Source organism: Silene latifolia, chromosome 3 (genome assembly GCF_048544455.1).
Source record: "Silene latifolia isolate original U9 population chromosome 3, ASM4854445v1, whole genome shotgun sequence".
Lineage (NCBI taxonomy): Eukaryota > Viridiplantae > Streptophyta > Magnoliopsida > Caryophyllales > Caryophyllaceae > Silene > Silene latifolia.
Window position 1 is genome coordinate 151270008 of NC_133528.1, and position 14524 is coordinate 151284531.

General features: G+C 40.8%; 1 protein-coding gene across 3 annotated transcripts; it reads right to left on the minus strand.

Annotated features, from left to right (window-relative positions):
- Nucleotides 1–8930: 8930 nt before the first annotated feature.
- Nucleotides 8931–13962, minus strand: LOC141648496 (uncharacterized). 3 transcript variants are annotated; one of them, XM_074457198.1, is made up of 9 exons: nucleotides 13800–13962; nucleotides 11203–12778; nucleotides 10883–11109; nucleotides 10464–10796; nucleotides 10119–10365; nucleotides 9911–10039; nucleotides 9595–9810; nucleotides 9376–9499; nucleotides 8931–9293 (listed from the first exon to the last, which is right to left on the minus strand). In XM_074457198.1, the coding sequence occupies exons 2-9, from the start codon at nucleotides 12742–12744 to the stop codon at nucleotides 9067–9069; spliced, it is 3045 nt and encodes a 1014-aa protein (XP_074313299.1). In that variant the 5' UTR covers nucleotides 12745–12778; nucleotides 13800–13962; the 3' UTR covers nucleotides 8931–9066. The 3 variants fall into 3 exon arrangements, with proteins under 3 accessions (XP_074313299.1, XP_074313300.1, XP_074313301.1); XM_074457199.1 differs by having other exon boundaries at nucleotides 13791–13926; XM_074457200.1 differs by lacking the exon at nucleotides 13800–13962 and adding an exon at nucleotides 13342–13567.
- Between the last annotated feature and the right edge of the window lie 562 nt (nucleotides 13963–14524).

The following is a 14524-nucleotide window of genomic DNA, read 5'->3' on the forward strand; positions in this document are numbered from 1 at the left end:
CATTTTTCACGATAATCCGAGTTTCGGCGAATCTTGGTTTGTGGCACACCGGCACCCCAAAATGTCTTCCGTTGGTGCTTAAACTTTGCGTGGCGCTTTTTCGACCCGAGGAACTTTCTATGTGATTTCCGGAGAATTTTGTTCCGGGACCCGGAATCCCGAAAAAACCGTGTATTATACACTTCAATTTCAAAATCGGAAGGTCGTAAATTTTGGACCCTGTTTCTTTTTCACCCTGTTTTTCAATCACGCGTCCGAGCTCATTTCAGAATCAACCTTTTCGATTTCAGGAATCAACCTTCGATTTCACCTCGAATAACGAGCTTTAACACATTTTTCACGATAATCCGAATTTTTTTCAGGCGAATCTTTGGTTTGTGGCACACCGGCACCCCAAATGTCTTCCGTTGGTGCTCAAACTTTGCATGGCCGCTTTATCCGACCCGAGAAACTTTCTATGTGATTTCCGGAGTATTTTGTTCCGGGACCCCGAATCTCGAAAAACCTTGTATTATAAAGCTTCAATTTTAAAACGTTCGGAAGGTCGGACGGACTCTGTTTTTTTTTCTCCTGTTTTTCAATCACGCGTCCGAGCTCATTTCAGGAATCAACCTGTTCGATTTTAGGAATCAACCTGTTCGATTTCTTCCTCAAATAACGAGCTTTAACACATTTTTCACGATAATCCGAATTTCGGCGAATGCTGGTTTGTGGCACACCGGCATCCCCAAATGTCTTCCGTTGGTGCTCAAACTTTGCGTGGACGCTTTATCTGACCCGAGGAACTTTCTATGTGATGTCCGGATAATTTTGTTTCGGGACCTCGGAATCCCGAAAACCGTGTATTATACACTTCAATTTCGGCCGTTCGGAAGGTCGTAAATCGGACCACGTTTTTTTTCACCCTGTTTTTCAATCACGCGTCCGAGCTCATTTTAGTAATCAACCGTTTCGATTTTAGGAATCAACATGTTCGATTTCAGCCTCAAATAACGAGCTTTAACACATTTTTCACGATAAACCGAGTTTTGGCGATTGCTGGTTTGTGGCATACCGGCACCCCCAAATGTCTTCCGTTGGTGCTCAACTTTGCGTGGCCGCTTTATCGACCCGAGGAACTTTCTATGTGATTTCCGGAGAATTTTGTTCCGAGACCCGGAATCCCGAAAAACCGTGTATTTATACACTTCAATTTCAAATTCGTTCGGAAGGTCGTACGGACCCTGTTTCTTTTTCTCCCTGTTTTTCAATCACACGTCCGAGCTCATTTCAGAATCAACCTGTTCGATTTCAGGAATCAACACTTCAAATAACGAGCTTTAACACATTTTTCACAATAATCCGAGTTTCGGCGAATTTCGGGTTTCCGTTGGCACACCGGCACCCCAAATGTCTTCCGTTGGTGCTCAAACTTTGCGTGGCCGCTTTATCCGACCCGAGGAACTTTCTATGTGATTTCCGAAGAATTTTATTCCTTTTGGGACCCCCAAAATCCCGAAAAACCGTGTATTATACACTTCAATTTCTATGTGATTTCAGAATTTTGTTCGGAAGGTCGTAACGGACCCCTGTTTCTCTTTCTCCCTGTTTTTAAATCACGCGTACGAGCTCAATTCAGGAATCAACCTGTTCGATTTCAGGAATCAACCTGTTCGATTTCAGCCTCAAATAACATGCTTTAACACATTTTTCACGATATTCCGAGTTTCGGCGAATGCTGGTTTGTGGCACACCGGCACCCCCAAATGTCTTCCGTTGGTGCTCAAACTTTGCGTGGACGCTATATCTGACCCGAGGAACTTTCTATGTGATTTCCGGAGAATTTTGTTCCGGGACGTGAATCCGAGACCGGCCGTTCAAGGTCGTACCGGACCCTGTTTCTTTTTCTCTCCTTTTTCAATCACGTTCCCCCGAAAAACCGTGTATTTATACACTTCAATTTCAGCCGTTCGGAAGGTCGTACCGGACCCTGTTTCTTTTTGTCCCTGTTTTTCAATCATGCGTCCGAGCTCATTTCTTGAATCAACCTCTTCGATTTCAGGAATCAACTTGTTCGATTTCAGCCTCAAATAACGAGCTTTAACACATTTTTCACGATAAACCGAGTTTCGGCGAATGCTGATTTGTGGCATACCGGCACCCCAAATGTCTTCCGTTGGTGCTCAACTTTGCGTGGCCGCTTTATCTGACCGGAGGAACTTTCTATATGATTTCCGGAAAATTTTGTTTGGGACCCGCGTCCGAATCCAACGAAAACCGTGTATTATACACTTCAATTTCACCTTTCGGAAGGTCGTCTTCCGTTGGTGCTCAAACTTTGCGTGGCCCGTTTTTTTTTCTCCCTGTTTTTCAATCACGCGTCCGTGCTCATTTCAGAATCAACCCGAGCTCATTCGATTTCAGAATCATCTTGTTCGATTTCAGCCTCAAATAACGAGCTTTAACACATTTTCACGATAATCCGAGTTTCGGCGAATGCTGGTTTGTGGCACACCGGCACCCCCAAATTTCTACAGTTGGTGCTAAAACTTTGCGTGACCGCTTTATCTGACCCAAGAAACTTTCTATGTGATTTCCGGAGAATTTTGTTCCGGACCCCTAATCCCGAAAACCGTGTATTTATACACTTCAATTTCACCGTTCGGAAGGTCGTGCACCGCACTGTTTCTTTTTCTTCCTGTTTTTCAATCACGCTTCCGAGCTCATTTCAGGAATCAACCTGTTCGATTTCACCTCAAATAACGAGCTTTAACACATTTTTCACGATAATCCGAGTTTCGGCGAATCTTGGTTTGTGGCACACCGGCACCCCAAATGTCTTCCGTTGTTGCTCAAACTTTGCGTGGCCGCTTTTCTGACCCGAGGAACTTTCTATGTGATTTCCGAGAATTTTGTTCCGGGACCCCTAATCCCGAAAAACCGTGTTTATACACTTCAATTTCAGCCGTTCGGAAGGTCGTACCGGACCCTGTTTCTTTTTCTCCCTGTTTTTCAATCACGCGTCCGAGCTCATTTCAGGAATCAACCTGTTCGATTTCAGAAATCAACCTGTTCGATTTCAGCCTCAAATAACGACCTTTAACACATTTTTCACGATAATCCGAGTTTCGGCGAATGCTGGTTTGTGGCACACCGGCACCCCCAAATGTCTTCCGTTGGTGCTCAAACTTTGCGTGGCCGCTTTATCTGACCCGAGGAACTTTCTATGTGATCTCCGGAGAATTTCGTTCCGGGACCCCGGAATCCCGAAAAACCGTGTATTATACACTTCAAATTCAGCCGTTCGGAAGGTCGTAACGGACCCTGTTTCTTTTTCACTCTATTTTTCAATCACGCGTCCGAGCTCATTTCATGAATCAACCTGTTCGATTTCAGGAATCAACCTGTTCGATTTCAGCCTCAAATAACGAGCTTTAACACATTTTTCACGATAATCCGAGTTTCGGCGAATGCTGGTTTGTGGCACATCGGCACCCCCAAATGTCTTCCGTTGGTGCTCAACTTTGCGTGGCCGCTTTATCTGACCCGAGTAACTTTCTATGTGATTTCCGGAGAATTTTATTCCGGGACCCCGGAATCAAGAAAAACCGTGTATTCTACACTTCAATTTTAGCCGTTCGGAAGGTCGTACCGGACCCTGTTTTTTTTTTTCTCCCTGTTTTTCAATCACGTGTCCGAGCTTATTTCAGGAATCAACCTGTTCGATTTTAGGAATCAACCTGTTCGATTTCAGCCTCAAATAACGAGCTTTCACACATTTTTCACAATACTCCGAGTTTCGGCGAATGCTGGTTTGTGGCACACCGGCACCCCCAAATATCTTCCGTTGGTGCTCAAACTTTGCGTGGACGCTTTATCTGACCCGAGGAACTTTCTATGTGATTTCTGGAGAATTTTGTTCCGGGACCCCGGAATCCCGAAAAACCGTGTATTTCAATTTCAGCCGTTCGGAAGGTCGTACCGGACCCTGTTTCTTTTTCTCCCTGTTATTCAATCACGCGTCCGAGCTCATTTCAGGAATCAACCTGTTCGATTTCAGGAATCAACCTGTTCAATTTCAGCCTCAAATAACGAGCTTTAAAACATTGTTCACGATAATCCGAGTTTCGGGGAAGGCTGGTTTGTGGCACACCGGCACCCCCAAATGTCTTCCGTTGGTGCTCAAACTTTGCGTGGCCGCTTTATCTGACCCGAGGAACTTTCTATGTGATTTCCGGAGAATTTTGTTCCGGGACCCCGGAATCCCGAAAAACCGTGTATTATACACTTCAATTTCAGCCGTTCGGAAGGTCGTAACGAACCCTGTTTCTTTTTCACCCTGTTTTTCAATCACGCGTCCGAGCTCATTTCAGGAATCAACCTGTTCGATTTTAGGAATCAACCTGTTCAATTTCTGCCTTAAATAACGAGCTTTAACACATTTTTCACGATAATCCGAGTTTCGATGAATGCTGGTTTGTGGCACACCGGCACCCCCAAATGTCTTCCGTTGGTGCTCAAACTTTGCATGGCCGCTTTATCTGACCTGAGGAACTTTCTATGTGATTTCCGGAGAATTTTGTTCCGGGACCCCGGAATCCCGAAAAACCGTGTATTATATACACTTCAATTTCAGCCGTTCGGAAGGTCGTAACGGACCCTGTTTCTTTTTTACCCTGTTTTTCAATCACGCGTCCGAGCTCATTTCATGAATCAACCTGTTCGATTTCAGGAATCAACCTGTTCGATTTCTGCCTTAAATAACGAGCTTTAACACATTTTTCACGATAATCCGAGTTTCGAATCTTTGGTTTGGGCACACCGGCACCCCCAAATGTCTTCCGTTGGTGCTCAACTTTGCGTGGCCGCTTTATCTGACCCGAGGAACTTTCGATGTGATTTCCGGAGAATTTTGTTCGGGGACTCCGGAATCCCGAAAAACCGTGTATTATACACTTCAATTTCGTTTTTGGAAGGTCGTCTGGACCTGTTTCTTTTTCTCCCTGTTTTTCAATCACGCATCCGAGCACATTTCAGGAATCAACCTGTTCGATTTCAGCCTCAAATAACGAGCTTTAGCATATTTTTCACGATAATCTGAGTTTCGGCGAATGCTGGTTTGTGGCACACCGGCACCCCAAATGTCTTCCGTTGGTGCTCAAACTTTGCGTGGCCGCTTTATCTGACCCGAGGAACTTTTTATGTGATTTCCGGAGAATTTTGTTCCGGGAATCCGAAATCCCGAAAAACCGTGTATTATAATACACTTCAATTTCAGCCGTTCGGAAGGTCGTACCGGACCCTGTTTCTTTTTCACCCTGTTTTTCAATCACGCGTCCGAGCTCATTTCATGAATCAACCTGTTCGATTTCAGGAATCAACTTTGTTCGATTTCGACCTCAAATAACGAGCTTTAACACATTTTTCACGATAATCCGAGTTTCGGCGAATGCTGGTTTGTGGCACACCGGCACCCCCAAATGTCTTCCGTTGGTGCTCAACTTTGTGTGGCCGCTTTATCTGACCCGAGGAACTTCCTATGTCATTTCCGGAGAATTTTATTCCGGGACCCCGGAATCAAGAAAAACCGTGTATTATACACTTCAATTTCAGCCGTTCGGAAGGTCGTACCGGACCCTGTTTCTTGTTCTCCCTATTTTTCAATCACGCGTCCGAGCTCATTTCAGGAATCAACCTCTTCGATTTCAGGAATCAACCTGTTCGATTTCAGCGTCAAATAACGAGCTTTAACACATTTTTCACGATAAACCGAGTTTCGGCGAATGCTGGTTTGTGGCATACCGGCACCCCCAAATGTCTTCCGTTGGTGCTCAACTTTGCGTGGCCGCTTTATCTGACACGTGGAACTTTCTATATGATTTCCGGAGAATTTTGTTCCGGGACCCCGGACTCCCGAAAAACCGTGTATTTATACACTTCAATTTCAGCCGTACGGAAGGTCGTAACGGACCCTGTTTCTTTTTCTCCCTGTTTTTCAATCACGCGTCCGAGCTCATTTCAGGAATCAACCTGTCCGATTTCAGGAATCAACCTGTTCGATTTCAGCCTCAAATAACGAGCTTTAACACATTTTTCACGATTATCCGAGTTTCGGCGAATGCTGGTTTGTGGCACACCGGCACCCCCAAATGTCTTCCGTTGGTGCTCAAACTTTGCGTGGCCGCTTTAACTGACCCGAGGACCTTTCTATGTGATTTCCGGAGAATTTTGTTCCGGGACCCCGGAATCCCGAAAAACCGTGTATTATACACTTCAATTTCACCGTTCGGAAGGTCGTGCGGACCTGTTTCTTTTTCTTCCTGTTTTTCAATCACGCGTCCGAGCTCATTTCAAGAATCAACTGTTCGATTTCGGAATCAACCTGTTCAATTTCAGCCTCAAATAACGAGCTTTAAAACATTGTTCACGATAATCCGAGTTTCGGGAAGGTCAGGTTTGGGTGGCACACGGCACCCCCAAATGTCTTCCGTTGGTGCTCAAACTTTGCGTGGCCGCTTTATCTGACCCGAGGAACTTTCTATGTGATCTCCGGAGAATTTCGTTCTGGGACCCCGGAATCCCGAAAAACCGTGTATTTATACACTTCAATTTCAGCCGTTCGGAAGGTCGTAACGGACCCTGTTTCTTTTTCACCCTGTTTTTCAATCACGCGTCCGAGCTCATTTCATGAATCAACCTGTTCGATTTCAGGAATCAACCTGTTCGATTTCAGCCTCATATAACGAGCTTTAACACATTTTTCACGATAATCCGAGTTTCGGCGAATGCTGGTTTGTGGCAAGCGGCACCCCCAAATGTCTTCCGTTGGTGCTCAACTTTGCGTGACCGCTTTATCTGACCCGAGAAACTTTCTATGTGATTTCCGGAGAATTTTGTCCCGGGACCCCGGAATCCCGAAAAACCGTGTATTATACACTTCAATTTCAGCCTTTCGGAAGGTCGTAACGGACCCTGTTTTTTTTTCACACTGTTTTTCAATCACGCGTCCGAGATCATTTCATGAATCAACCTGTTCGATTTCAGGAATCAACCTGTTCGATTTCAGCCTCAAATAACGAGCTTTAACACATTTTTCACGATAATCCGAGTTTCGGCGAATGCTGGTTTGTGGCACACCGGCACCCCCAAATGTCTTCCATTGGTGCTCAACTTTGCGTGGCCGCTTTATCTGACCCGAGGAACTTTCTATGTGATTTCCAGAGAATTTTATTCCGGGACCCCGGAATCAAGAAAAACCGTGTATTTATCGAGTAAAATCATGTCTATTGCAAATAATGCGAATTTCTTGTTGTATAAATCTGGTCGTTCCCATTTGCGGATCACCTTAGCCCGAACATTGATGTACTTGTCCTCGACCTTGATTTCGTTGAACCTGGTGATCAGCATGCTTTGTGCCATGGTATGGTTGAGAAATGAATTGTTGTAACGTTTAGTTCTAGTTTGGAAAAGGATGAATGAATGGTGGAAAAATGGAATGAATATTGGCATATTTATATAAGTTATATACAATTTTAGCTTTATTAAAATTCTGTAACAATATTGTGTTTTTTTTTTTAAATGATATGAGCGAGATTTGTGATTAGATTGAAATCACGTTTGTAGAATATTTTTGCTTTATTTTGAGCGAAATTCCGTAGAATGATATGAGCGAAATTCTGTAAAATATTTTTGCATTATTTTGTAAAAATTTTATTGGTATGATATTTTGGACAGTATTTTTCGGTATATATACATTATGAACATTATGAACATTATTTTGTATTATATTTTTGCTTTAGAATATTTTTGTACAATCAGTTCAACTGTTATGCTAAGAAAGTATAAAATTGATTGAAGGAATATTTCAATAATATTTTGTATAATAGATTTGATTTGGGTGAGATTTTTGGCGAACTGAAATTGGCAAAATTTGTGATATTTTTCCTATAATTTTTCTAACTAATTAAGGTTACAATCCATAATTAAAAATTCGGTAACAATTAAAATCTTTTTTCCTGTAATCTTTCTATCAAAGTGATTTCCGGTGTATCAGAGTAGGGCGATATTTTTGGAGTTAAATTCGGCATTTTTTTTGTGATTATACGGAATCATATATTATCATTCAATTATTTTTATACTTTCTAACTAATTAGGGTTACAATCCATAATTAAATATTTCCTAAAAGATTTTCTAAGTAGGGACGTTGATTCATGTAACAAAAAACACTGAATCATTCATTTAGATATTTGTTAGACTTTTTTGCACATTTTTTATTGTCAAATATTATGCGGAAAATATCTCCTTAAAAATTGCGCAAATATCTCCTAAAAAAAATTATACCGAAAATATGTTAGAAAAATGATACTGAAAATATCTCCTAAATATTTTTTAAGTTGACTCGTTGAAATATTCTGCCGAAAATGACTCCTAAAACATGAGAAAAATAATACAGTAAAATTATCTCCTAAATTGTTCAAACATCTCCCAACGTGATTGCAAATCTTTATATTTTTTTTAAATAGAAAATGACACGTGGCATTTGAAGGAGTTGTGACACGTGGCGATCAACGGGGCTTGCGGTTGTTGCTTTAATATAATATATGATGATATGATGATATATGATTTCTAGTAAGTCCGGTGTAAGTCGGTTTTATATAGATACAATCATACAATTATAAAAACGGGTCTAAAAACAACATTATTAATAATAAAATTAAAATTGTGTACAACTGCCTTATACAAGTATTGTTGCCACTTCTCTCGTCTAAAATTGTGTAAGATGTTACATAACAATATTGGTAAAACCGACTAACAATTTAGAGGATTAAACTTGAGAGATTTGTGATTTCATTTTTCAGATTTGTTTTCAAACTTTTAACTCGCTATTTAGTCGCAGCAGGTACCTTTTAACTAAAAACCCGTAAATACTCAATGATTCACAATCATCTGATTACCAAATAAGGGAAGCAGCCACTTCATTGTATGTCTCTAATTAGTTTCTGTTCTAGGAATTTAAATAAAATAGCTCACAATGTAGCAAAAAGAGCATTGTATACTATCTTTGTTTTAGTTGCCGAAAAAAAAAATCAAATGGGTTGCTGCTGCAATGTTTTCTGGACGAGTTCAGTCTGTTCTTTAGCATGGAACATGAGGAAACCAGTGGCAGTGGCAGCAGACGGAGGACGACCCACATATTTAATGTCATCCATGTTTGTTCTTCCCACTGATTTCATTACTGTATACAGACGGGGAGCAATGTAGCTGTAAGCACCCATGTTCATCGGCTCCTCCTGGCACCATACCACTTCCGCATCTACAAAAGTAGACATATATCATTAGCTACAAGTTTCCTTAATCGCTTTGATTAAGATGTAGTTTTCTTCGCAGTAACTTACTTGGGTAGCGGCTTAACTCCCGCTGTACAAGGTCATATGGGAATGGGCAAAGTTGTTCAACTCTACAGATGGCTACATCATTCCCATTGACCTTTCTCCTTTCTTCATCAAGCTCATAGTAAACCTGCACATACAAATAACGGAACATTGCATAAATCACGTACTTTTACAGGATGATTGTGCAGTAATCCAGTATCACTAGGAAAAAAAATCACATACTTTTCCGGAGCACAAAACAAGGCGTCTAATACTCTCCTCCCGATCTGAGTGCATATTCCGGTCCTTTATCAAACGCTTAAATCTTGTTCCTTGCTTGTCAAACCCTGGATGGCCTTCAGCGTCATCAAATTCAGATAAATTCGACTTGCATTCTTTGTGTCTAAGCAAATTCTTAGGAGACATCACAATTAAAGGCTTGCGGAAATCCCTGTGTATCTGAATACAGTAACGCACAAGTATGATCAGATCAGATGACAGTTTGATTATTTATTATATCCAAAAAGGTGGTATTCATTAGGAAACTGATAATACAAACCTGACGACGCAAGACATGGAAATAATTAGCTGGTGTTGTAACATTGACAACCTGCCAGTTGCATTCTTGGGTTTGTTTTGTAAGCGTTGGCTCGATATCAGGTAAAATGTATGGATTTTCATCACTCATCTGCAATGAAAAAGTTAAGACAGCGGAAATGAAATTACCAGTTTTTCCAATCATGTAGCATAGTAACTGATCAGTATACCTGCAGGAATCGTTCCAATCTTGCACTAGAATGTTCAGGTCCCTGACCGTCATACCCATGAGGAAGTAACACCACAAGCCCGGTTTGACGCAACCATTTTGCTTCGCCACTGCTCAGGAACTGATCAAAAATCACCTGTGCTCCATTAGAAAAGTCCCCAAACTGAGCCTCCCAGAGAACAAGAGAATTCGGGTTCTCCATAGAATAACCCAGTTCAAATCCAAGAATTCCAAACTCAGAAAGGGAGCTGTACCCATAACAATAAACATAATGTTATTATACAAAGCTAACTAAACAAGAACGATAATAAAACAATACGAAGAAAAATTGACAGAAGAAATGCACCTGTTACTGACAGTAAACAGTTCTGCATTTTGGTTAATGGTGACATGGCCCAAAGGACAATATTTTTCACCGGATTCCTGATCATGGATCACAGAATGCCGATGACTGAATGTACCTCTCTGAACATCTTGTCCACTCAACCGAACATGATTTCCTTCCACTAGCAATGTACCGAATGCCAGTGCTTCTGCAACAGCCCAATCAATGCCCTCCCCGGTTTCAATCATTTGAGCGCGTTGGTCATAAATCCTTTTAACAGCTTTGTGCGGGTTGAAATTCTCGGGAATAGTGGTAATTGCCTTGCCAACATGCTTTAAAATCTCTGGTTTAACCCTGTACAAGATAATAGATTGTAACATTGATTAAGACCATAACTCTACAGCTAAAGAGACAGGAACTCCAAAGGCTTAAGAAAATACCCAGTGTTACGGATTCTAGAAATCTGCTCAGGAGACTTGAACCCGAGCCAGTAAGCTGAAAGCCAGTCCTGCTTGTTGGTTTGATGATGCTTGCTAGCTTCAAACTCCTCATTGAGAATTGTCATAACCTTTTTCTGAATCACATCGACTTCTTCTTTTGACAGTGCACCAGATTCAAGGACTTTCTTTTTGTATATGTCAAACGCTGAAGGATGACTGCGGATAACCTGATAATAAACGACAACAGCTGAGAAAGACGCGGATGAATATAACAATGCCATTAATAAAACCAAAGAAGCATTAAAATGACAAAATCATACCTTGTACATTTTCGGTTGTGTGAATGATGGTTCATCAATTTCATTATGGCCAAACCGACGATAGCAAACAATGTCAATTACAACATCTGAATGAAATGTCTGACGCCACTCTGCTGCAAGCTCACAAACATGAACAACCGCCTCCAAATCATCTCCATTCACATGAAAAATCGGTACATCCAGAGCTTTAGCAACATCAGTGCAATACTGAGAAGATCTTCCTGATCTTGGATCAGTCGTAAACGCCACCTGATTATTCACCACAATGTGAATAGTACCTCCAGTTGTGTAATTTGGAAGAGCACTGAGATGGAGTGTCTCGTAAACTACACCTTGTCCAGCAAAGCTACCATCACCGTGTACCAATATAGCCATATTCTTAGTCCTATCTACATCAGTAGAATAGTACTGTTTAGCCCTAGTTTTCCCAACCACAACAGGATTCACAGCTTCCAAATGACTTGGATTTGCGACCAATGACAGATGAATCCGCTTCCCACCCCTTGTAGGTCTATCGTAAGAGGTTCCTAAATGATATTTAACATCTCCACTTCCCGTGTAAAGTCCGACTTCCTCTACAGGTTTTATACCACCACTGAACTCACTAAATATCTGTCGCAGTGGTTTACGTACAACATTGCCTAACACATTCAACCTACCTCTATGAGACATTCCAATGACTATATTCTCGACACCAAGATCAGCCGACCTATCAAACATCTCTTTCATACCGGGAATTAGAGTCTCACAGCCTTCAAGCCCAAATCTTTTCGCTGTCGTCCACTTAGTTGCCAAGAAACTTTCAAACTGTGTGCTCCATATTAGCCGATCCAGCATCACTTGACGCCTTTCCTTGTTATACTCTGTAGGAATAGGAGTCTCAATTCTTTCTCGCAACCAATTACACTTCTCGCGGTCAGCAATATGCATGTACTCATACCCAATCCTACCACAATACGCCTGCTCAAGACGAGTAAGAATATTTCTAAGAGTTTGCACAGGACGATTCTCTGACAAAAACCCCGCCATCCTCCAAACTCCTAGGAAGAATTCTCGGTCAAGGTCAGCTTCACTGAACCCATATAGCTCTAGGTTTAAATCAACAGGAGACGGCCTTCGATCAAGACCCAACGGATCTAATTTAGCCTTAAAATGACCATTAACTTGGTAAGCCCTGACAAGCAGCAGCAAACGCATACTCTCCTGTATAGTCTGGCCGGAGATCCTAGGTGAAGTGCTTGCTTGGCCAACAAAGTTCCTAAAGAAGTTATCCCATGACTCATCAACACTACTCGGATCCGCTTCCCAATCCCTTTGTAAGGCCTCTAAGTAAACACTGCTGGTCCCATCCAAAAAACTATCAGTAAGCTTAGATAAGGGAGCTGCCCTAGGTACAGGAGCAGCTCTCTTAAATGTTGTGCTATGAAAACTTCGGTTTTGTGTATCAATGACTTGTGTTCTGGATACATAAGTTCGTCCCTGCGATAGACTTTTCCTGATTCCGAGGTTTGCCAACCTCGATCCAGCTCTAAACAAAACCATAGCTACGAATCACAACTTCACCACTCATATAAACCTGAAAACAATAATATGAAAATTTTAAAACCGCTTTTTGTAACATTTTCTGCAAATCTTCTGCGGAAAGCAGTTTCTGCGAAAATAATTGACACTTTCCTAGGAATAATAAACATGGATAGTCTTTTCCGCGTACCAAAACTCAGATTTACGCGAAAACAAAAGATGTTTCGTGATTGATACTTGCCAAAAAGTGTCTGGTTTTCGCCAGAATTGATTTCTAGGCCGGGATTTGGAGTACATGGTTAGAAAAGGGACGACTTTTGACATAAAACTGTAAACAGTAGGAGTTTCGGATAAAACAGGTAAAGGAGGGTGCGGTATTTTAATCAAATGTAAACAAATGAGTGAGTCGGAGGGAGTATCATATAAGCAATTGTAACTGAAACTTGGAAGTAAACAATAAGAAAGAAATCACATCATACATTCATACATCCATATCAGCATATTGTAATCTTAATTGTAATCGTAATCGTAAATCGTAAACTCCTAGTATTGATAATGAATGCAGCAAATTTACTAAGTCTAATTTGGTGCTTTTTCAGAATTATAAAAATAAATTACCTCAAAAATACAGATGAAAAAACTACGAGAAATTCAGCAACTTGAACAGAAAAATAAGAAAACTTGTGCAACAAGAACACAAAACAAACGTTATATTATGCAATGCAGGAAAATATATAATATGAAGGAAAATAAATGGAAATAATAATAAATGTTCGGACTAAAAAATGGAAAGAAATATAGCATCTTTTATTCGCCAATCTTTTAAGTAACAAAAATATGATGTAATAAGGAAGAAAATCTTGACAGAATTGTGTCTTAAGTCTTAACATAGCATGTGAAAACCGAAGATGTTTTAGTCTGCGGGTTAGGTTTAATAACACAAGGAAAAAAAATACGCATTTTAGCTATAAACTTAAGCTGATGGTCGAGTCCAAACAACACATATCATTTCCGAATAAAAGCAATAAAATAAAATTAGCAGTGACGATAATAACAGCGAGGAGTACAAAAATTACCTTAAGACGAAGAGTAAAGAGGCGAGTGAGAAAGAATTATGAGGGAGAAGAGAGAAATATTAGAAGGGACATTCCTTAAAAAGCAAGGGAAATGTTGTAAGAAACGGTGTTTTTAGTGCTTTTTTTTTTCTTCTAGGAAGAATAAGAAGGCTGCTTTTCCCCTGTTTTTTTGAAGTGAAAATATTCAATTTATGGAGATTTTGGTAGGACTCATTGGAAACGTGGTCAAAGCGTTGAATTAGCTGATAAAAGTAGTAGTCAAATGCCCCTCATGCAAGAATCGAGATGCAAAGTAGTAGACCTGCTTTTACGAGTTTAACCATAAAATGGTCACATATGTCCGTCTAAAACTTCAACGAATAGTGAACGTTTGAAACAAGAATTTGTGTTCTTGGATATATAATTCGATTTCTCCATGTTGTTAAGGAATAAAGCGGAAAATACATTCGTTACACTAGAAGTAAATTCAAAATACTTGGTTGAATAGATTGTGCATGCTTGATGAATAATCTAGTCGATAAACACACACGCTTAATCGCATAGTTACTGGCATATATGGTTGCACAAATTCTCATTGAAGACGGATACTATCTGTCACAAGTTGAAGACGGATAGTGCCCTCTTACAATAATAGTTGTGTTGGAAATAGAGGCTTTGAGAGCCTTTCTCTTAGTTTCCTTTTGTCCCACATTGGTGAGGAAGTGGGTGTTTTATGGGTTTATATA

Bases quoted from the DNA above. Each gene is read 5' to 3' on its own strand.
- LOC141648496 (XM_074457198.1), bottom strand. From the start codon at position 12,744: ATGGTTTTGTTTAGAGCTGGATCGAGGTTGGCAAACCTCGGAATCAGG. The intron at 10,797-10,882 runs GTATTTTCTTAA...TATCTTGTACAG, and splicing joins TCTAGAATCCGTAACACTGG to GGTTAAACCAGAGATTTTAA. The intron at 9,500-9,594 runs GTATGTGATTTT...TTGTATGTGCAG, and splicing joins TTGTTTTGTGCTCCGGAAAA to GTTTACTATGAGCTTGATGA.